The sequence below is a fragment of the Scardinius erythrophthalmus genome, assembly GCF_964197995.2.
Source record: "Scardinius erythrophthalmus genome assembly, chromosome: 5".
Classification (NCBI taxonomy): domain Eukaryota; kingdom Metazoa; phylum Chordata; class Actinopteri; order Cypriniformes; family Leuciscidae; genus Scardinius; species Scardinius erythrophthalmus.
Window position 1 is genome coordinate 5,303,685 of NC_138225.1, and position 24,827 is coordinate 5,328,511.

The 24,827-nt window shown below is 40.6% G+C and overlaps 1 protein-coding gene across 5 annotated transcripts in view; it reads right to left on the reverse strand.

Moving 5' to 3' along the window:
* Positions 1 to 24,827, reverse strand: part of tnca (tenascin Ca) — a 63,654-nt gene that overhangs the window by 31,778 nt on the left and 7,049 nt on the right. For all 5 annotated transcript variants that reach the window (XM_081366850.1, XM_081366848.1, XM_081366847.1 and 2 more), the window contains exons 2-9: positions 12,994 to 13,546; positions 10,456 to 11,862; positions 9,102 to 9,365; positions 7,923 to 8,038; positions 6,168 to 6,321; positions 4,313 to 4,582; positions 4,030 to 4,215; positions 2,962 to 3,051 (exon numbers count right to left, since the gene is read on the reverse strand). In XM_081366850.1, the coding sequence (XP_081222976.1) occupies positions 2,962 to 3,051; positions 4,030 to 4,215; positions 4,313 to 4,582; positions 6,168 to 6,321; positions 7,923 to 8,038; positions 9,102 to 9,365; positions 10,456 to 11,862; positions 12,994 to 13,474 (2,968 nt within the window). In that variant the 5' untranslated portion in view covers positions 13,475 to 13,546. The remainder of the gene's footprint in view (positions 1 to 2,961; positions 3,052 to 4,029; positions 4,216 to 4,312; positions 4,583 to 6,167; positions 6,322 to 7,922; positions 8,039 to 9,101; positions 9,366 to 10,455; positions 11,863 to 12,993; positions 13,547 to 24,827) is intronic.

Consider the following 24,827-nt stretch of genomic DNA (forward strand, 5'->3'; position numbering starts at 1 on the left):
AAGAGGACATTAGAGGAGTAAATGAGGACATAATGTAAATTTCTGGGTACAATTATATTCATGTTATTGTTCGTAGGCATCTTTATAAACAGCCTGTATTTAAACAAAGTGTAATGTAAACTACTGTTTTATGAAGAAGATTCTGTTGCTCAGCAAGGCTGCATTTCTTTGATAAAAAATACAGTCAATAACTGTGAAATATTATAATATTTAAAAGTAATTGTTTTCTATATGAATATATTTTAAAATATAATTTATTCCTGTGATGCAAAGCTGAATTTTCAGCTTCATTCCTCCGGTCTTCAGTGTCACATGATCCTTCAGAAATCATTATAATTGTCACAGTTTTGGTCTGGTTTTGTTCTTGTCATGTTTGCTTCCTTGTCTGTCATGTGATCCCTTGTAGTCATGTGATCCTGCCATGTGTCTTGTCATGAGTTTATTGTCTGATTGTTTGATCATTGTTCACAGGTGTCCCTTGTCTAGTCATTAGTCTTGTGTGTATTTAGCCCTCATGTTTGCCGTGTGTCGGGGTCTTGTATTGCTGATGTAACCACGTAGTAAGTTCTTGTTCCTGAGTTTGTTTTCGCCATGCCTCGCCATGTTTTTGTTTCTATGTCTGTTTCTGATTTTCATTAAACTGCATTTGGGTTCTACTTAAACTTGCTTCCAGTGGACCTCTTATTACATAATACAAGACCCAAACTATGAACCCAGCAGTTGACCTCCGTCTTCGTCAGGACAACCGGACCGTAGAGGATTATGTCAAGGACTTTTGCGAACTCTGTCACAAGGTAGATTTTAATGATGTAGCACTCAAGGACATTTTTAGACATGGTTTAGACGAACCTTTGCGCTGTGGACTGCCTGGGGGAAAAATTCATTTCTCACTTGAACAATACATGGATTATGTTCTATTATTGAGCGGTTCCTCATTTACTGTGGGTTTTGAGGAGAAGCCCCACAAATCCACAGTATCCGCCTTGCCTGAGTCTCTCCACGCCTTGCCTGAGTCTCTCCACGCCTTGCCTGAGTCTCTCCACGCCTTGCCTGAGTCTCTCCACGCCTTGCCTGAGTCTCTCCACGCCATGCCTGAGTCTCTCCACGCCTTGCCTGAGTCTCTCCATGCCATGTCTTCGAACAAAATGGCTGCCGCTACATCTGAGCCTTCTATGACAGCCACACTCACCATTTTTGCCACAGCCATTTGGTGTGTGTGGTCGGCTTATACTGTACCTGATCTCGCCACGTCTGCCCAGCCAGCGCCTGATCTCGCCACGTCTGCCCAGCCAGCGCCTGATCTCGCCACGTCTGCCCAGCCAGCGCCTGATCTCGCCACGTCTGCCCAGCCAGCGCCTGATCTCGCCACGTCTGCCCAGCCAGCGCCTGATCTCGCCACGTCTGAGCCAGTCCTATACCCCCTGGCTCTCCCCAAGAAAATTTTGGGAGGGGGTAATAGGATCATGGATAGGACCATGGAGGCGGCGACGCCATGGTCTCCCACACATCCAGATCCACCCTGGCCACCGGAGCTGTCTGGTCCACCCTGGCCACCGGAGCTGTCTGGTCCACCCTGGCCACCGGAGCTGTCTGGTCCACCCTGGCCACCGGAGCTGTCTGGTCCACCCTGGCCACCGGAGATGTCTGGTCCACCCTGGCCGCCTGAACTGTCTGGTCCGCCCTGGTCGCCGGAGCTGTCTGGTCCGCCCAAGCTTCGTCACGGCCCTGGTCCGCCCAAGCTTCGTCACGGCCCTGGTCCGCCCAAGCTTCGTCACGGCCCTGGTCCGCCCAAGCTTCGTCACGGCCCTGGTCCGCCCAAGCTTCGTCACGGCCCTGGTCCGCCCAAGCTTCGTCACGGCCCTGGTCCGCCCAAGCTTCGTCACGGCCCTGGTCCGCCCAAGCTTCGTCACGGCCCTGGTCCGCCCAAGCTTCGTCACGGCCCTGGTCCGCCCAAGCTTCGTCACGGCCCTGGTCCGCCCAAGCTTCGTCACGGCCCTGGTCCGCCCAAGCTTCGTCACGGCCCTGGTCCGCCCAAGCTTCGTCACGGCCCTGGTCCGCCCAAGCTTCGTCACGGCCCTGGTCCGCCCAAGCTTCGTCACGGCCCTGGTCCGCCCAAGCTTCGTCACGGCCCAGGCCCGCCCACGTCATGCCACGTCCCTAGCCCTGTCCCCCTGCACGGGCCTGGCCCACCATCCCTCCCCCAAGACCGCCTCCGCTCCACCACCCACCTGGACTTTTATGTGTTGCTGGGCGTCGGGAGACGCCCTTAGAGGGGGGGATTCTGTCACGGTTTTGGTCTGGTTTTGTTCTTGTCATGTTTGCTTCCTTGTCTGTCATGTGATCCCTTGTAGTCATGTGATCCTGCCATGTGTCTTGTCATGAGTTTATTGTCTGATTGTTTGATCATTGTTCACAGGTGTCCCTTGTCTAGTCATTAGTCTTGTGTGTATTTAGCCCTCATGTTTGCCGTGTGTCGGGGTCTTGTATTGCTGATGTAACCACGTAGTAAGTTCTTGTTCCTGAGTTTGTTTTCGCCATGCCTCGCCATGTTTTTGTTTCTATGTCTGTTTCTGATTTTCATTAAACTGCATTTGGGTTCTACTTAAACTTGCTTCCAGTGGACCTCTTATTACAATAATATGATGATTTAATGCTCAAGAAACATTTCTGATTATTATCAATGTTGAAAACAGTTGTGCTGCTTCATATTTTTGTGGAAACTGATACTGTGTTTTTTTTTTTTTTCAGGATCCTCTGATGAATAGAAAGTTAAAAACAACAGCATTTATTTGAAATATAAATCTTTTGTAACATTATACATGTTTTTCTTAACTGTCACTTTTGATCAATTTAATGCACCCTTGCAAGATAAAAGTATCAATATCTTTCAAATAAACAAAAAACAATAATATTGATCCCAAACCTTTGAACGGTCGCTCATATAAAGAGAAGAGATCTCACCGGTCAGTGCATTGGTGGTGGCCGGCTCACTCTCTCTCTCATTTTGAACGGCTGTGACTCCAATGCCGTACTCCGTTCCAGGCTTCAGGCCTACGGCACACAAAATCCATAAGATGAAACTCTAAACTGATGCATTTTCAAGCAGGGAACAAGGGGGAAATTCTGACTTATGACAGCTCTATGTAAACATTTTCTCTTCTGTATGTGAGTTTCTTTAAATAATCCTTTTGTTTTTATACAATGCACCATGTTTAAGCACTTAGTAGTCTGCACATCAGCAAACCAAGTGCACTTGAGTTGGAAACGGTTACATCTGTGACAAATCAAAATCTTGTTTACAGTACGGGTTTAAAAACAGAAATGTGCAGTTTCTATTTTTGTTAGAGCACTTTTTATTCTTTCTTTAAAATGTTTTTGGATAAAACATTTTTAATACATCCTTTTTTGGGATGATCTTTCTCTTTAATCTTTGTGCATATTGTGCAAAAATCACGGCAGAAGTTATTGGATATAACTGACATGACCTTTTTTATTTTACAACTCTAGTTTCAAAATTGTTTGTTTCTTGTGGCAATACTTTCTCATCGTGTATTTTAACGTTTGTGTTGCCACGTTTTTGCCTTTTTTTCCCCCAGACTAAATTACAAAATCACAATCAACACACTGCTAAAAATATTTGCTTGCTTAGTATTTTTATCTTGTTTTCCATTTCAAATTTATAAAAATTAAATAAATTAGAGGGGAAAATGACTAAAGATATTAAGTCTCGTTTTCTGACAAACTGATCAAAATTAAGTGAGTTTATGACAAAATATCTGCCAATGGGGAAAGAGACAATCTTGTTTCCCCTTTGAATTTGAAGTTTATTTTTCTTACTCTATTGACAGATATTTGTCAAATATAGTCACAAATTTATTTATTTTTTTAGAAAACAAGATTTAATATTTAAATCTTGATTTATGAATGTTTAGATATTTGCACTAGAACAAAATGCCAAAAATACAGATCAAGAATAATTCTTTGCAATGCAACTAGTAAATAAAATGCAGTTCTCAGTAACAGTGTTACCTGTAATTGTGGCCCATGTCGTGTCTCCTGCTCTTCTAGGGAACATGTCTTCACCATGAGCACCTCCTGCGATCGGTCCGTACTTGATACGGTATCCGTCGACGGATGAGCGGCTGTTTTTCCATTCCACTGTGATGCTGTTGTCAGTCTGATCAACAGCTTTAAGGTCACTGGGGGAATCCAGGCCTGGGACACACAGAAATCCATTCCAGCATCAGAAAAACATTGGTTTGGCTGAGTTAAGTGAAAAACTCCTGATATTTTATTTGTAGAGTGATCATACCTGTGGTGAAGCTTTCAGAGATGGGCTCGCTGGTCAAATCTCCCCTTCTAGAACTGAGAGACACTCTGTATTCAGTGTCGGGTTTCAGGTCTTCCAGGCTGTACTGCGTGTCTTTGGCCGAGAGGTCCACATCACGATGGACTAACGGGTCTGCGCTTGGCCCGTACGAAACCCTGAAGCCGTCCACCTGAGACACAGGCCTGGACCAGGAGATCACTGCCGACCTGTCAGTCACATCGCTAACATCAATCTGTCCTGGAGAATCGATTCCTTCAGCAAAAGGAGGGATATGTGGTTATACTTACAATGATATTCAGTTAAAATAACATTGTCTCAGGTAGTGTGTTCATTCACTTGTCTCGTGTGTTTTGTGAGCGTCTGTTTTGCTCTATGGCTGGTTTCATCGGCCGTGTGCTTTCGTGTTTTGAGTTCTCATTAGCTGCATGTTCGTGTTTAGTTTGAGCACATGGCTTGTCGTGTATGTTTCTATGTGTCATGTGCTCTCCTGTCTATTGTAAAATAGATAGACTTTGACTATGGCTTAGATATAGTAGATAGTCCGACTTCAGATAGACATCTAAATCAGACCATTGCACAAAGCACTTAAGACTCTGACTATCTTAAGTAGGACTACACTGCAATGCATTCTGGGTAAGATAAGAAACTTTTCAAAACAAAAAACATGGCGGATCGAGAGTAAGCGCATTCAACCGCTCAGTGCAGTTTACCCCAGCGGAAGATATGTGTATGTTGGAGGAGTATAACGGTTACAAGGACATTTTACTTGGGAAATTTAGCATAGAATGTAGTAACAAGAAGAAATGTTTTTTAGGGTTAGGTTAGGCCAATTTTCTTTTGGCTGTTTGTAATGTAACTGATTGTTACTGCTGGTTGCCAAGGTAACATAGAGTCTTAGACCTCAGTTAGCCTGGGGGCAGGTGTCTAATTTTTTTGGTCTAAATTAAGTCAGTCTTTATTTTTGTGAAACAGTCTAACTTGCCTTAGACTAGTCTATGAGCAAATTTTAGACTTGTCTAACACTATAGACCGGTCTAAAATAGCTTTGTGAAACCGACCATTACATTCATACTCATACAATATAGAACTTTTTTTTTTTGCGGCCATTATATATGTATTTATTTATATGATTTGAATATACACCTCTCCCACAGCAAGACACATGATTTGAGGAATCAAATCAAATGCACACTTGCACACTGCAGTTTAATATGTCGTGTTAAGGGTTAATTCAAATGAATAAACTAGACTATAAACTTGTCAATGCCTACAAAATTCGTTCATGCAGCAAATATGCACTGAGAAGCACATTTCACCCTAAATGGATTGACGTCATCATGACAGATATATCCAGATTTAGAAATCTGAGCACTTTACAGGCAGTAAAATAGGGAACTACACTAACTACTGTCAGAAATCAGGGGCCTTTTGAAACCAAAACACGCCTTATTGGTTGTTATCGAGGATTGCATGTGTGCAAAGGCTGTAAATGTCAAGCCAGACACATGGATCTTCCAGATTTCTCACAGTCGAGCTCAGAATTGGGCTGTTAAAGCTCTGCGGGTCGGCCCACGCTGGATGTTTCATTTGGTTAAATGATGGCCTCTATTCTTCCTGGCCTTTCCAAACAGCAGGCCTTCAAATTCTTTACTGCTGAGCTAGTTTCACCTTTGACCTCCGACACTTTAGAGCCGTTTCCCAGATGTAGATTAAGCCAAACTCTGCAGTCAATTACAGCACTGATCAAAAGCGACGCCTTCAACATTTACTTCAATATTGAAATGGGATCATGACACAGACAATAAACAAGAGCTTTGCTTAAGAGAAGGATCATTACTTGTCACTACAGTCGAGCTTATTTCGGGTCCTCTGGTGTTGTTCTTTATGACGGACAAAGTGACTTCGTATTCCTGTCCCGGCCCGAGTCCTGGTTGCTCAAAGTTGGTCTGGGAAGGTTTCAGGTTGTTCACGATCTTCCCGTTTTCTTCCTTCTGTTATGGAGAAGACAGAAGAATATGCATTTAGCTTCCTTTAGTCATGAGTGTTTCTGCAAAACCTGTATTATATTTAGTAAATGCTAAAATCCAGATCAGTGGGAGCCTCAGACATTTTTCCAAGGGGGCTTAAAGATAACTTAAAATGAGTGAAAATAAGCCAAAACAAGCATCAAAATAAGCCAAAACAACAACAACATAAATTCTTGTTTTAATTCACACCCTTAAAAACCTGGATATATAAGGTGGTATAATTTTAAAGGGTGAAGTAAAGATAAAAAAGTAATAATGATGGAAAATCTTGCCAGGCCAAAAAAATTGGCTTTTTTTCCCACACATGCAAAAATTATTTCATAATTTGTATTATTTATTTATTTGGTCTTTTTTTTTTAGTCTTGGCTTTGTCATGAGAGTTACCCTTAAACAAATGAAAGTATGAGATACAGTAAATGTTCTCTTAAATCTGAATTTTGTGTCATGCACTTGAATTTTGTGGCCTCTCAGGTGAGTTTATCTTGTTTTAAGGATTCAGATTTTTTTGTATTGGAAAACGTACCAAAAAAAGTTATATAATTAATAAAATCTCATAACTCCATGGGCATTTTTATAATGAATATAGTATTTCTAGGTATGCCAAGATCAAAAATATTTTATCAAGAAGAAATTTGAGTAAAAAAATCCTTGGGTTAAAAAATAATGGGTTCTTCTAATATTGTTGTAGACAATGGGGAGCCTTGGAGTCAAAAAGGCTGAAACCCACTGAACTTGATGACCTCAAATCTAATAGACATGTACTAAAAGTCACAAAAGTCCAACTGTGAGTCTATATTTATATCCCTGTTATTGGCAGTCATGATCTGACAGAGAAAACGTGTCATGCAAAAGTTGACAGTTTCCTAAATGCTGGTGGCATGAAACAACAGAACTGAAAGTGAGCAGTAAGTTCAAACATCTGGGATTTCTGGAGCACCATTAAAGCGAGTCTTAATGGAGACTTTATAGTTCAAGGATGGTTCTTTTTAATGGCTCCTTAAATGAGCATATGAGCTCATGGCCGCCTGCAACTCTGACTCAAATGGAGAAAATGCCCATTCACATCACTTCTAATGAACAGTGATTAAATTGTCCATTACTCTGTTTTAAATACGAGAGAGAGAGACTCTGAAACCAGCCGCATGACCGTATAACCCTGACACCTAGGACAGCGTGTAGAAAAAAGAAAACGCTGTGTGAACAACTTACCGCAGTAAATCTGCTGACCTAAAGCTTGACATGTTATGTTCTACCAGCTGGTACAGAAATAAATTTTTACTATTAGTTTTAAAGCAAGTTATTAAAGTGTTTCAAGATATTTCAACACTTTTCTCGCACTTTGCTTTAAAGAATGTGGCTCCAAAAATGTTCATGTCCTGAGAAGATATTTTTACAAAGTTAATGACACTGACTGAAATACCTTTGCCTAGTAAGGCATCAAAAATATATATTTTTGTTAAGTTTTTCCACCCGTTTTTTTTTTTTTTTTAGTCTGAACAGCCAGATAAATACAGGTTAATGCGTAGGAAAAAAAGCCTTCAACATTATCTCCCATTGACACTAACCGTGTTACGAAAGTTGAGCTCCCAGCCGTCAAAAGGAATGTTCAGCTGGTCCCACACAACTTCCACAGACGTATCAGTGATGGATTTAAACTTCAGGCCCTCAGGCTGCGGCAGATCTGTAGGGAAAGAGCACAGGTTTATTAGCCGAGTGTCATGACATTCATTCAAGTTTATTAGCAGTGTTCAGTTCCTGGATATAAGAGGTTTACCTGTGCAAATGTATAGTGGCTCAATGGATAAGTTCCTAATGCTGTTTGGACACTTTGCATGTGCAATGAAAGGTTTGACCAACTTTACTGTCAGTGTTAAAAGATTTTTCTGGGTTTACAAGGGCTTCTCAATGAACTACTATCATTATGCTTTGAGCAAAACACTTCACTTCAAATCGTTCCAAACTTTCCCTATAATTTGTGAACTGTAAGCTGCTTTGAATAAAAGAGTCAGCTAAATGACAATACGAAGAGGAAGTGACACGAGTGGCATGGAAAATTACAACAAATACTATCATGATAGATAGATATTTTATAATCTTTTACATTAAACATTGCAGTAATGAGAATATACAATTTTAAAGTTTAATTTTGATGATATAGCTAGAGCTGGGGTGAGAGGAAATGCTTAACTGTCATAATTATAAACAATTATTTATGAATTAATTATGGAATTAATTAATTAATTAATTATTAATTGTGTTATGTTATTTTATATTATTTATTATATTATTATAACTGTATTAGTATTATTAATAAAATGTATTAACATAAATAAAAAATACCTAAACATTAAAAGATAATAAATATGAGTAAGTAATAATGATGAAAAATATTAACAGCCCCAAAAAGATTTTTATTTCTTCAACAATTACTGTCTTTTTAGAGCGAATTATGCCATTTTCTTGACAGGTTTCATAACTTGCACTCCTAAACTAATGAAAAACATGAAAACAATCTGACAAAAAACAAAATATGGTCTCATTCTAGAAGAAAATTTCAGATGGCACCTAGAGGCTTTTGCATCTGAACTCTTAATATATATATACACACACATATATATATATATATATATATATATATATATATATATATATATAGGCTTTAAACATTTGTTTCACCAGAAAGTGTGCAGGTGTGTATAGTGATTGCACGTGTGTGTAATGTTGACCAGAGAGCGTGGACGTACGTGTGGCCACTCTGGCACTGACGGGAACGCTCCTCTTGTTGTTGAGGACGGCATACACGTTGATCAGGTACTCGATCCCAGGCTCCAGCTCAGAGACGGTGGCAGACGTACGATCTCCAGGCACTCGGAAGTCCAACTGCAGGCCGCCTGGTGAAGTCGGGATGTACGTGACTAAATACTCCGTCACCAGCATCTCGTTCTTCCATGTGAGGTTCACCTTCTCTGTGGTTACATCTGTGACGGTCAGGTCTTCCGGTGGTGAGACTGGGAAAGATATTAAGGCTCATTTACGTCACAGATGTTGAGAGACCGAATGACATTTAGTGCATAGTGGTTGGAAAATTGTCCATGTTCCCATTGTGGTGACCCGAATTCATCCAATCAAACTATGGAGAGGTTTCAATAAAGCTACACAGAGTAAATAATCTTTTGTTTCTTATTAATGGTCCTCTATGTAAATCTATTTCACAGGCACACATGTGGTATTAGTCAATAAATGAGTTTATAATTAGCCGAATAAACCTACTGCTGTTTTAGTCCTCAATGTTAATCTAACAACAAAAGACAAAGAGAAAATCACTCACTGCTCTTGACTGAATGACTTTTGTAATTTTAATAATGATTAATTTATATTTTATACTGTGAAGACTATACAGTGTAATTTTACATTTGATTACTTTATTCAATTTCTGTTCCTGAAAATTTTTATATTTCACTGGTGTCATTGAGCCCTGCTGGAGCTATAAATATTCATAAATATTCACATATAAATATTTATAAATATATAAATATGATAATGCAAAAATATGAACAGTGAAATTAACAGAAGATCCTACAATTTTTTTTTGAATAATTAGGCATGGAAATAACTTAAGAAAATATCTATTTGCTAAGTGATAAGCTCAATTCATATTCTTTTGGTTTCTCTGCCCAATATTTTAAAATATAAAAAATGAAGGCATCGGTACTCGGTATCAGCAAGTACTAAAAATTAAAGTATAGGTATCAGACTTGTTCTGGAAAAAGTGGTATCGGTGCATCCCTAAAAAATACAGTAAAAACATTAATATTGTGAAAGACAATGTGAAAAATTAGAAACATTGCCTTAGCAACTAGTTTAAATAAAAAGTTTAAGCATTAAGCAAAAACATTTTATTTTATTCCAGTTAACATTTATTTTATTTCAACAAATGCTTTTTAATGGTTTTAGTTTTAATTTTAGTTTTAGTTCAAAACAATAGACATTCAAAAAAGTTTTTTTTAATAAAATACTAAACTTTAAAACAGAAAATATAATAATAAAAATTAATGCAAATAAAAAACAAAAAAGAATATCTGCTATTATAAGAATCACCTTCTGAGCAATCCTCGCCAATGTAGCCTTCGTCACAAACGCAGAGGCCGTCCACACATTGGCCCACTCCCTTGCATTCGTTCGGACAGCTTCTTTCTGCACAGGCATCTCCAACGAATCCCTCGTCACACACACATTTCCCGTTGACGCAGCGCCCGCGGTCGTTGCAGTTTCCAGGACAGGTGGGAACTGAGCAGTCCTGACCCTCAAACCCCTCCTGGCACACACACTGGCCGTCCACGCAGCGTCCACGGCCGAGGCAGTCATTGGGACACTTCTTTTGAGCGCAGTCCTCTCCGGTGAAGCCTTCGTCGCAAACGCACTGCCCTGCGACGCAGCGTCCACGGTTCAGGCAGTTGCTCGGGCAGCTCAATTCACTGCAGTCTTCGCCTGCGAAGTTTGCAAAGCAAACGCACTTCCCGTCCACGCACTGGCCTCGACCGTAACAGTCCGACGGGCAGCTTTTGATGCTGCAGTCCTCGCCGCCAAAACCCTCATCGCAAACACACTGCCCGTTAACGCAACGCCCACGATCATTGCAGTTATTAGGGCAGCTGAGCTCTGAGCAATCGTGGCCTTGGAAGCCAACGTTGCATTCGCACCGACCGTCTATGCAGCGACCTCGGTTGTTGCAGTTGTCCGGGCATGAGAGCTTCCCGCAGTCCTCTCCGAGGAAGCCCATGTCGCAAATACACACTCCGTTAAAGCAGCGTCCTCTTTCGTTGCAGTTGTTCGGACAGGTTAAGCTGGAACAGTCCTCGCCTGAGTACCCGGCGTCACATACACAGCGGCCATCAATGCAGAAACCTCGTCCTGAGCAATCGTTCAGACAAGAGATTGTCCCACAGTCTTCTCCGGTGAAGCCTTTATCACAGTAACAGGTCCCGTTGTCGCATCGTCCGCGGTCGTAGCAGTCATTCGGGCAGATGAGCTCGGAGCAGTCGAAGCCAGTCCAGGGTTCGTCGCAGACGCACTCACTATCAACGCATCGGCCGCGTCCCAAACAGTTGTTGAGGCAATCCGACTCTGTGCAATCTTCCCCAGAGAAGCCTTCATTGCAGACACACGCTCCATCAACGCAACGCCCGTTCTCGCCGCAGTCGACGAGACAGGTTTCCAAGCTGCAGTCCTCACCCGTGAAGCCTTCGAAACACTCACACTTCCCATCAACGCAACGCCCTTTCTCGCCACAGTCAACCAGACAGGTTTCCAAGCTGCAGTCCTCACCCGTGAAGCCTTCGAAACACTCACACTTCCCGTCAACGCAGCGGCCCTGGTCGCTGCAGTCTCCGGGACAGACGGGAACGGTACAGTTGGGGCCCTTCCATCCGGGAGCACAGACACAGCTGCAGGTTTCAGTGCTGTAGTTTCCACGACCGCTGCAGTAGGGCTTCGTTCCTACAGCCCCTAAAGAATCAGGAGATATGTGTATTTACATATATGCATTTGGCAGATGCTTGTATCCATCAAGGTGTACATTTGATCAGTTCACACATTCCCTGTGAATGGAACCCATGACCTTGCCGTTGCTGGCGCCATGCTGTGCTGGTTGAGCTACATACCTAATACGTATATGCAATTTTCAATTATGGAAATATCATTGCCAAATAGCATTTTCTAAGGAAGAGGCATGTAAACATTAATGCACTTTAAAAGCGCCATGACCTCCTATTTAGAAGTTGTACAGGTTTGCCAAAGTATATTGCAAAGAGTTACATGATTACGCCACAAGAAGACTTAGTGACTTTATAGATTACTGATTATTTTATTTATGATTTCAATTAATTATGTATCTGAGGATGGATAAATAAATGATTGAATAAATACATATTTTTCTCTATGCTAACAAACAAACAAACAAACAAATAAACAAACAAACAATCAAACAATTATTTTAAGATTAAAATGAATAAGGATAGTAAATAGTAAATAAATGTTTTCTATAGGATTTATATGAATTATGTCCCTGAGTTTTAATAAATAAATAAATCATTTTCTTTATGATTTATATTCTGTCTCTGAGCAATAAACAAACAAACAAAAGTATTTTATGAGTTAAATTAAGTCTGTAAATGAGGATAAATAAATAAATAAATAAAATATTTTTCTTCATGATTAATTCTGTTTTTGAGGTTCAAATAAATCAATCAATGTTTCCTTTATGATTCATATTAATTCTGTCTCTGGGGTTAAATAAAATTGCAAAAATGAGAACTATTTTCAATCTGGTTTGGCAAACACTTCCCACCTCTTCCGTCAAACAGACCATCCTCAAATTTACACCATTGGTTGAGCCAATTTTGCTATATCGGGGTCAGGATGCTCAAAAAGATCAAACTTTTAAATGTGACGAATCGTGTTCATACTTTTTGAAGGAATCAGAGTATGAATGGCATATATTTGTCCCTGCATTATGATCCTATGAATAAGAGAAATCATTTAACATTAAAAACAAAACACCTTTAAAATCTGACTGCCAGTTAACACTGTGGAACTTTCGAGCCTCAATAAAGAAGTTAATCTGAATGTGTCCCGTACCTGAGACCTCTGCGCTGCAGCAGATCGGCTCTGTGCCGCATTGCTCTCTGAGTGTGGACACCTCACCCTCCAACATCTCCAATCGACTCAGGAGCTCCTTCAGATCCGGCAGTCCACCTGTACAGCCACAGGCCTGCTTGGGGATGTTGATGCGATGGGTGAAGACAATCTGATTACTGCCGTCCAATGTCTGGTCTGTTACCATCTGGTCTGACCCAGATGGTGCATCCTTCTGCTCGAGATCCGAACCACCACCAGGAGAGTCTAGATCCACACACAGAGAGCTACCCGGGACTTTGATGTTGTAAACGTGATTGAAAATGACCGGTTGGGAAGTGTTTGGAAGGGTTACGTTGTGTACGCCGGGAATCGTCAGAGCTTCCCGTCGGTGCCTGATCATCTTCTTTACAAGGCCGGCGCGATTTAGAGTCATCAGGGTGGCCAAAACCAAACAACTGAAAGTCAGGCGACCTGACCACATGTTTCTGCACTAATGAATGCTTGTCTTGGCAAGAAAGCCTGCCTGGTGAGTCTGGACAAAGTGGTGCTGTCTCTGAAAAAGACAAGACACAAAACATATTATAAAAAATGTAAAATGACATTACAATTCCAAGAATGAATAGAAAAGGCAGAAAACCCCTTCAAAGCACCATCAAATCTGAAGTGTCAACCAGTGTCATTTTAGTATAATTGAGATACTATTATATTTTTAATTCATATTTTTAATTTTGTTTATATTAATTTTGGTTTCAAGTACACATTCTATTAATTTAATTTAAAGGGGGGGTGAAATGCTATTTCATGCATACTGAGTTTTTTACACTGGTAAAGAGTTGGATTCCCATGCTAAACATGGACAAAGTTTCAAAAACTAAGTTGTACGTTTGAAGGAGTATTTTTGTTCCAAAAATACTCCTTCCGGTTTGTCACAAGTTTCGGAAAGTTTTTTTCGAGTATGGCTCTGTCTTACGTAAGATAGAGCGGAATTTCCTTATATGGGTCCTAAGGGCACTTCTCCGGTAAGATCGCGGGCGCGCGCGCACTCGTAAAACAGAGCAAGAGAGTGAAAGCAGTTCGCCGTCAAAGCGCCCTGCCCGGCTTTTGGGAAGTCAATGTCACCAAAGAAGTGTGTTTTTGGTTGCCAGGGCAAGACAACCCTGCACAGATTCCCAAAGAACCCAGCGTTAAGGCACCCGTGGATGGAGTTTGTTTTCCTGAGTATAAACGGAGTTGTGTAAGACTGTTGTTCCCTGCATTTCGACGATGATTGTTTTATAAACAAACGCCAGATCGATGGATTTGCAGATCGTCTAATGCTTAAGGATCGAGCAGTCACAATGATAAAGGTTCGCGGTTGTGCGTTGGAACCGGACGGTGAGTAAAACTGTTGAACAAATGTCTCTGTGTGTTGTTAGCTCGGCGCGTTAGCACAGCTAAGCTTCGCCCACACGGCCCGCCCCCAGCCGCTCGTTTTTTTTCCGGAAAGACTCGGTACAGCCTATCTTTCAAATTAAAAATATAATAAAACAAAAGACTTTTTGGAGATTTGAAGGATGCAATATTACTCTATAGGTACTCAAGATTAACAGGAGATTGAGTGAAAATGAGCATTTCACCCCCCCTTTAACTACTAAAATAACTAAAACTAAAAGAAAAAATAATAAATAGACATGAATTATTTTTGAACAAACAAACAAACAAAACTATTTCGCAAAGGCAAACTACAGCTATAACTTTTATTTTATAATGCAAAAATAAAATGCATTGAAAATTTAACATTTCACACGAAAAAGCATACATTGACTACAAAACAGTCTCTAGTGGGCAAGAGAGTTAAATTTTCACCACTGTGGAGTGCTGAAATTGACCGGCTGGTTTTCGGAAACTGCATCCCAGGCAAGATGCACTGTCCCGGGGATGACTTAAATAAGACGGGAGGAATGTCCTCCTCAGAAAAACAACTAAGTCCAAATTGCCATATTTGGCCAAACACCCATACTCTCTGACATCCCCCTCCAGCCCAGGGAGGCTGCCTTGATTCGAACGCCCTCTGAAGAGCAGTCGCATGTAAAAAACTGCCGAAAATGGGCTGTCGTGTGTTGGCGAATGGGTGACAAAGTGGTTCTTGAGGCAAAGCCACATTAGACCATCATGAGCTCCGCTTTAGGCTCTCTCTGGTGGGTAAGAGTTCAATTTCCACCGCTGTGGAGCTCTGGAAGTATGAAACCTCCAGAAATTGACCGGCTGGTTTTCTGAAACCGCATCCCAGGCAAGATGCACCGTGCTGGGCATGACTTAAATAATGGCCCGCTGCCTGGAAGTCTTGAGTTTTTTTTAGCGGCTTTGAGAACTAATCTCCAGGGCCACATTAGTCCATATTTAGGCTTACAAAGGCTCACTCTGGTGGCCGAGAGAGTTCAATTTCCACTGCTGTGGAGCTCTGGAAGAATGAAACCTCCAACCTCCAGGAATTGACAGGCTGGTTTTCTGAAACTGCATCCCAGGCAAGATGAAATGTACCCAGGCACGAATCAAGCTTAGACGCCCTGGAGGATTGTCGAACATCCATGCTCTCTGACGACCCCCTCCAGCCCTTGGTGGGCCAGAGAGTTCAATTTCAAAAAACATATTTGCATAAAAACATACATTGACTACAACATAAGTGTTCATACTTCCATTAGTATGTATCTTCATTTTTGGGCGAACTATACCTTTAAATTCTTGTTTCAACAAACTGAACAAGCATTATGCGAGGGGTAATGACTTATCTGTAATTAAATATTGATAGGCAGTATATTCAATGCATGTATTGAATAAAAACCTATTTAAAGTCTGCACCAGTTATTGAACAAAATTGATTGACACTGTATCTTACAAGACTATGAGGTCCATCACTCATCACGATACCCTTATTGCTGAATCATAAATTCGTTTTTTTCTTTTTCTAAGACACTCTGCCAGATTCCTAAAAATACAGTCTTTGAGCATATTAATAAAATCTGTGTTTCCCGTCTGCACACTTGAGCTGGGATGACTTCATATCTGGACATGGGAGCTGTGTAATTTGTGGATGGTGGATGGGGGCCAGAGTCTAACTCTCCTCCGCAGCGTGGGAACGCTCATCTGAATCTCCTTCTGGATGTCCATACCGCCTCCACATGTCTCAGATGTCTGAGCGTGTGTGAGTCGGAGAGGAAAACTTGACCGCGGGACCCCAGCGTGATTCAAAAGAGATATCAGACACCTACACAACCGCAGCGAGAGGGACTTCCTGTCTCTACTGTGTGACCGCCACTTACAAACTGATTGCAAAAGCCATTCTTTCACTGAGCAGTTCAATGATAAGCTTTGTGCCTCAAGTTAGATGCATACAATAGATGCATTTTTTTGCATGTGCATAATTTGAGAACACTTTAATGAGATCCTTTGAGTCCAGGCCTGTAATTATGTTAATAAAGGTTACTTGGCAAGACTTGGCTCATTTCAATGATCGACACACTTTCCTGTCGCTAGTAGGGCTGATATTAAATATCCACATTAATAGATATGACATTTCTGATATAAAGGTGCTGTAAGTGACTTGTTTTGGAATAACACAGTGAAATATGTGTCATGTGATCTCACACCTGCACCTGCGGCACAACTGCAGTCTGTAAACTGAGTCAGGCTCTCTGCCTGTCAATCATTTTGGTTAGAGTTAGTAAGTTTGATTCTTTTCTATATCAATGAATCAAATTAAAATGACTGATGTTAAAGTAAATAAATAAATATATATACAGAAACACCATTGAAAAGTAGTTTTAAAAAGTATTTTATGGTCACGAAGGCTATATCTGTTTGATTAAAAAACAGAAATACTATAATTTAAAATAACTTTTCTATTGTAATATATTTTAAAATGTAATTTATTCCTGTGATCAAAGCTGAATTTTCAGCATCATTACTTGTCTTCAGTGTCACATGATCTTTCAGAAATCATTCTAATATGCTGAAGTGCAGCTTTTCTTATAATTATGTTCAGGGCCGGACTGGGACACGATTCCAGGCCGGGAAATCCTACACCCATCCAAGGCCATCCTATGCACCCAAATAAAATTTAGAAACACGGACAACCCTATTTTTTCCTAAATTACATTTATTGGTCTAAATCCTTAGGCTGGGGTCGTGTAAAATAATCAAAGGCTTTCTCTTGAATGGAATCCTCACTTCCCTTTTCCTTCTCTTCATTTACCCTAATATCTCTCTGTCTCTCCCTTCCACCAGTATTATCAGCCTCATACACTAAGTAAAGTGGAGTACGGGGTATGTGTAAAGTGTGCGTATTTTTCTTGTACCTGTCTCTTCTTCACCTATGTCACTTGTTCTGGCCTCATTTTACAATCAGAACTGTCTCCACCGTGGTGTAAAACAACCACCTTATTGTAATTTGTTTGCCCAGAATCTACATTTATTATAGTAGAGTATTAGTATTAGTATGTAAAGTATTATATTTATGACAAAATGTTGTTGTTTTTATCTTAAAATAACTTAAATATCCAACATAGCAACACTATATTTCATACATATGTATAAAAAAAAAAAAAAAAAAAAAATCTTATTTTGCTTCTACATGTCATCTCACTCCCTGGCTGAATGTGTGATCATTGCACTACAGCTAGTGCTAGGTTGACTGTCTCCACCTTCATTTGATAAAAAAAGGAAAAAGTTTTAAACCTCACAAATGGGCAGACATAATTTTCTAAATTGTCTAATAAAATGTTATTGCATTATTTTTTGTTGATGTCTGCACTATCCTGCTCCAAGTACCACATAAATGTTAATATTTGTCTATTAAATTACTATATTGTTTAACCGTTTGGCTGAGTCGAATCGTAGCCTAGCCAGTCAAGACTAACAGATTCATGATTTTATTTTATAATAATAATTTTATTGAATTACGAATTCGAAAATGATCACTGGTAAAGGTAGTAGTATAAAAAAATTATAATAATTACAAAAAAAAAAAAAAAAACACTGGCTGGCAGCAGGCCACCGGGAATTCTCCCGGTGCTCCCGATGGCCAGTCCGGGCCTGATTATGTTGAATACATGTATATACACATACATACATAGACATGAGCAAGCTATTTACATCATATACAGTAAATTAAAAACAGAAGATTCAGTCGATAGGATGAGAAGAGTCATCCCATCCTTTTATGACTCCTTTTCATGTGATATTTTGAGCGTTTTAAGGTTTTTTATAAACGTTTTGCCAACTTCATAAAACTGCATGTAATCTAATAGTTCAGAACCACAGTCATCACATTCTCAGAGCGCTAACAGCCTTTAAAACACATTAAAAGTTCATTCATGACCAGACAGAAAGTACAGCCAGACTGATGCATTTAGAGTATGATGCAGCAAACACGTGAGATTAAAAAAATGAGTTTAAATAGGACTTTTTGTTGAAGTGTTCTAGTATTATTACGTGTTCTACTATTATACATATAAATAAGTTTATAATACTGAAATTGCATGTCATTTGCATATTACATAAAGATGCAGGCGTTTTCATATTACATGAGACCAACCAGTGAGATTAACAGTAGGGATTCCTCTGTGAAATCTGCTTATTACAAGAAAACACAAAAACACATTAGATTAATCATCAGTGAGTGAATTCAAACTGTGAGTATATATCCTAAATTGCTTGCTATTTAGGATGTATTTAAATAAAGTAAATTACAATCAACCAACTGCATGGTTAATCTGCTGTGAGCAGCCTGCTAGCTGTTAAGACATGGAAACCCTCCAGTTTATGATTCTTCCAACCTGTGACCTTTAGGTTAGGACCCTGAACCCACCATCACCTCATTCTTGCACTTTAAAGTGTCCACTCTACACTCCCAGGTTTTGTACATTCCTTCAAACCCTAACAAGAGCTGACCTTGTGACCCTGTAGCCCTTAAATGTCAGATCAAAATACTTAAAACTAATGCAAAGGATATACAACACAGCATACGAGTTTATGAGATCGTATACACAGCATGCACACAATAAAGTTAAAATAAAGGCCAGCGATTGGGTCGCTACGGTAGGTTCAGGAACAAAGGTTTGAATTCAGTGTAGATCTAATACGTTTCCTCCTACGTTCTTTAAAACGCCAGGATGTGAACATATAAACCTGAGCTTGAATTTCACAGGCTTTTCTCCTACATCTGCTGAGAGTTTCTGGAAAATACCTTGTGTGGCTAATGCTAATCTGGCTACAACTCACTACTTACTTATGCTTTGTTACTTGCGACAATGTTTGGGCGCTATGATGTATGAACCACGCAAATCTGTTAAGCTCCAGAGATTCTGCAAGATCATTTATGCAGTGTATCCAAAGAGCAATTTTAAAAAACTTGACACCAAGCGGAAAACTACAGCCTATTATGTAATCCGTTGTAGTGTGTCTTTCCAAATAATTCAAAAGATTTATTTTCCATTTAAAAAGCATTTCATTTACTGGCTCATACAAAATAGGGATAAATGAGTCAAGTAAAATGCATATTTGCATTTCAAGCTAAACCTAATGTATTTTGTGATATACTGTATATATAATGATATACAGAAGTCAACATTTGAAGTGGATTAAAACCTTTCATCAAAGTTATACTTTGATTAACTTTTTTGATCCACTTCAAATGTTGACTACTATATAGCCTATTATTAGTTAGTATCTCATAATTTCAATTTACAGGTATGGAATAATTCTGACATTTTATCTAATAATTTTGATTATCAATTTCAATTCAATTGATATCAAATTCAATGTCAATTTCAACTTTTTATTTAATAATTATGACTGTCAATTTACATCTGTCATAATTATGAATTTTTATCTCATAAACAGACATTTTATGGCTTTTTTATTTTTAATCTCATAATTATGACTTACTGTTGTAACGCACTAGCTCAAGGAAGACGAAGACAGATAAATATAAACGTTTAGTTTAATCAAAAACTCACTGGATACAAGATTCTCAGGATACAGGCAGGACAGCAAGCCACGTAACACAAACAATACCGGACACTGAACTGAAAACAAGCAGGGACTAAATACACAAGGGTGATGAACATAAATGACAGGCAGCTGTGAGGGAGGTGATCAGTGTCCATGGAAACAGATGGGTGGCGGGAAACAGAACAAGGAAACAGGAAACAGAAGAATACAAACTAAAAGTCCATGACAAAGCCAAAACCGTGACATAACGCCCCCTCCCGGTAGGCGCGACCTCGCGCCGTAACAGGAGACAGGGACAGAAGGGTCCTAGGAGGTGGGTGAGGTGATGCCGCAGACGAGGATCCAGGAGATGACGAAGAGATGACCAAGGAAGCAGGAGGAGGTTCGGGCGGAAGACGGCTGACCGGGAGGAGGCTGAACAGAAGGGTCCAGGGTGGTGCTGATGATGGTGAGAGCCAGTGGAGGGCCTTGAGCAGGGGCGTGATGGAAGTACCCCAGGCCACAGCTAGAGTGGCACCCCACGGCGGCGTCGACGGAGGGAGGAGCCATGGAGAGATGGTGATGAGGGCCGCCATGGGGCTGAGTGGAGAAGACGACGGCGAGGAAAGAGCCCACCGCGTAGCCGATGAGCCGAGGTAGTGGAGAGATAGTGGAGAACCAGATGACCGCGACGGAGACGCAGCGACGACCCCCCGAGAGCGAGGGGGGGATCCGGAGGTCTGAGGGTGAGCTGGAGCGACCGAGGGCGTTGGTGGAGCCTGAGGAAGGGCGGAGCAAGCCGTAGCAGAAGGGGTGGAGGACCAGAGCATAGCGGAGGGGCCGTAAGTCCGCAGCAGAGGTGAAGTGACGTCTGACCTCGGTGGAGCCGACGTGCCGAGGGAGACCGGCGAGACCGAATGGCCGATGGTCCACGGCGAGGTCGAGGGAGGAAGGAGCGCAGGTTAGGGAGCCAGGTCAGCAGGTCGAGACAGATCGTAGCAAACCGAGGATGTAGGCGGAGCCGTGGGCTCAACTAACTCAGGCGAAGATGGCTCCCGACAGGTCCGAGGTGGTATCACACTACTGAGAGGCAGAGGTGGTACCGAGGGACTGAAGGGTGACATAGAGGGCTGGGTGGTAACGAGAGCTGGAGACTGGGGTAGAGACTGAAGTCCAATGCAAAAACCAAAGAAGAAAACAGTGTTCGGGATGTTTAGGAGAGGAGGTGGAACAGGTGGATGACAGACAGGTTCAGGATAAACAGGTTCAGGCAGGATAAACAGGTTCAGGCAACAAAACAGGCGCTAAACAAATCTCCTCTCCAAACTCAAAGTCAAATGGTGTGCTTTCCAGAGACGCACTCTCAGTAGCGGGGGGGTGGGCGGGGCTCACTTCGAAGTCCACCAGTACTCCCTCGGCGATGGATGGCTCGGCCGGCTCACATACCTGGTCAGGCGCGCGCTGCTCGGGCTCCGTCGTGATGTGGTCCTCGGTCGCTCTAATACACACAGGCTCGTACATCGTCGCGGTCTCCGTCGCGCTACCTGCTGTGGGTTCAGGTCGATATTCCTCGCCATCTGGGTGGCTCTGGCTGGGCACTGGATGGGGAGTGGGGCTGGCGGCATCCTAAACGGTGAACGCCGACCCACAGGACGCCAGCACCCACTCCACAAATGAAGCGAAGCTCCCTCGAGGACCCTCCCCGGACAACTGTGCAGTAGTGACAGCGCTGAGTCCGTGTCGCAGGAACCCGCACAGGCAGTAGTCCGGGAAGGTGGTCTGATGGGCAAGATCCAAGAATTCTTCTAGGTGTTCCTCGAGGGAGCGATCTCCCTGCTCAAGGCACATGAGACGAACAGCAGGGAAGTCCATAGTGAGAGCAGGGGTGAAAACGGAAAAAAAAACACTGAACATATATATATATATATATATATATTACAAACGCGTTCTTTAGTGTTGGTCCGGTATTCTGAAACGCACTAGCTCAAGGAAGACGAAGGCAGATAAATATAAACGTTTAGTTTAATCAAAAACTCACTGGATACAAGATTCTCAGGATACAGGCAGGACAGCAAGCCACGTAACACAAACAATACCGGACACTGAACTGAAAACAAGCAGGGACTAAATACACAAGGGTGATGAACATAAATGACAGGCAGCTGTGAGGGAGGTGATCAGTGTCCATGGAAACAGATGGGTGGCGGGAAACAGAACAAGGAAACAGGAAACAGAAGAATACAAACTAAAAGTCCATGACAAAGCCAAAACCGTGACAACTGTAGTATCTTGTAACTTATGACTTTTAAAAATTCACAACACTTTTGCTTTTGCCCCCATTTTTCATGAGCGGAACTCAAAGACCTAAGACAGCATGATTATTGCACAGGTGTGCCTTAGGCACTTAGTACTCACTAACACAGATTTAGACAGATTCGTGAACAATATTTTAGAAAAATAGGCCTTTTGTGTACATAGAAAAAATCTTAGATTTTTTTAGTTCAGCTCATGAAAAATGGGAGCAAAAACAAGTGTTGTGTTTATAATTTTGTTCAGTGTAATACAGTATATATATATATATATATATATATATATATATACACACACAGGCACATACATACAAATATATAGCTTGCTACAGTTATACTACCATTAGCTTGATATAAAATTGCTCATATTATTGTATGATGCTTATTAAAAAAAACTGCCCCACCGCTACTTTTCACTTAAAAAACAAAACAAAACAAAAAACAGAAAACCTAAGAAAACTCCAGACGCTTAGAAACAAATAGGCTCTGTATTCAAGAATATTATAAAGGGAAATCCTTCTTCTGGAACACAAATCAGCGCTTTAAGTTATAATCCAGAATTACTGTATCTTTATTAGTTTTCCCTGTACTGGCAAAAGAAAGGGAACTTTCCCACCTGGAAAACAGGGACTAGGAATGTTGGCCTGTGTATTCAGCCATCTGTTTTGCCTGGTCCACAGCGAAGACTCTGTGCATGTGTGTGTCATACGAGTTTAGACTAGAAGAGCTCCAGCCGTCAAACGTTTTCAGCATTCAGTAGATTCCATATACAAATATACAATTATGGTGGAAGTCTAGAGCTTAAAGATAAACTATCCACTGTAACCCTATAGCAGGATGTATCAATCTACACTCCAGGAGAAGTGTAGAGCAGACTCATGCTGTATATGTGAACACTCTAACATGTTTAGTCCACTGCCAGTGGGCGATTACAAGACTTTGATTGATGTCTACACCCAGCACAATGCCACATGCTGGTTTGACTGCTGAAGGAAACAGATTTAGAATTTTTCTGTGTACTAATTACTTTCTAGAAAGTAAAGCATCAGTGCATTGTTGTGATTAATGTCATTCTTTTATTATATCTAAAATAAAAACATCTTATAATCCAGAAGTTGTTCCTCTGGATTTTACGTTTAGTTTTTTAGAATTATTTACTTCATTGGAATGGTACAACTGGAATTCACACACACACACACACACACACACACACACACACACACACACACACACACACACACACACACACACACACACACACACACACGAACATTTTTACACTTGTATTGTTCGTGCACAAAAATGAGCGAATTGGAAATGAATGGGAGACGAATTTCATCTAGTGGAAGCATTTGGTACTGCGGCCAAACTAATTCTTACTGAAAGCTCATTTTTATGAGATATCAACCTCAATTTTGTATCACAGATTGTTTAGATTAATGGCTTTGATTTTCTCACAGTTTTAGAGTAAAAGGTATTTTGGAAAATATACATTTCATATAAAAATTGAAAATGGGATTTTTGTGCATTTTTCATACAACACACGGACAGTACCACAGGGTTAAATCATTAGGGTAGGGGATTGTGCAACCCCCGAGGTAATCATCAGCTTCTAAATAGAACGCAAGAATGACTGCCAATTTATTTACTTTTTTATTAACCTTAGCTCCAGAAGTAGTTCTCAATTATTATTTTTCACAAAACAAAATAGTTTTAAGCCATGAACCACACCAAAATGAATGACTAGGACTAATGTTAATTTGAAGCCAAAAATAAATAAAAAATAAATACAAATATGAAAAATTGAAAAAAAAAAAGACAAAAGTAGGTGTTCTTAAATTCTTTTAAGTGTGAATAAACTACTATAAATAAATAAAATGCACAAACCAAATGCACAGGAGGGGCAACCTAAACTCAAAATGTCATACTTTAAGAGTGAATGAACAACTCATGAAGCATTATAAATTATGTTATCAAATAAATTAAAAATGTACAATATAAAACTACTGACTTATAGTGCCTGATTAAGAGTATAAAACAATATATTTTAAGTTTAGACATGTAAAGTTAGAGAGTAAATGGAGACTCATCTCATTTGCAGTGCTTCATGGGAGTGAGAGGTTGCTGCTGAGCTTTTTTGTATGGGTCGCCAAGCGTAACAAATTTTGTGGACTGAATGAATTATGCGACACCAAATGCATGACAAAATACAGTTACACTTTAATGCATTTTGTACTTGGAAAAGCTGTCCAAAGCCATAATGCATTTCATACTCAGAAAGGCAAAACTAAGAAAACATATATATAACTATATAACAGCTAACCTATATATAATTATATAATATATTGGTTGATACATAACTGATAACTGTGATACTGTAGCATGTGACAAGCTCTATTATATCTGAATAATTTTGGATGGAAAGATACTTTATTGTCCTGCGAATCAATGCTTTCCTCATTAAGGCGACCTCCAGAAATCTCCAATTTCACTGAACTGCTGAACACCTCCAGAACACTGACCGTGATGAGGATACCATCAGAGAACTGCCCCTAC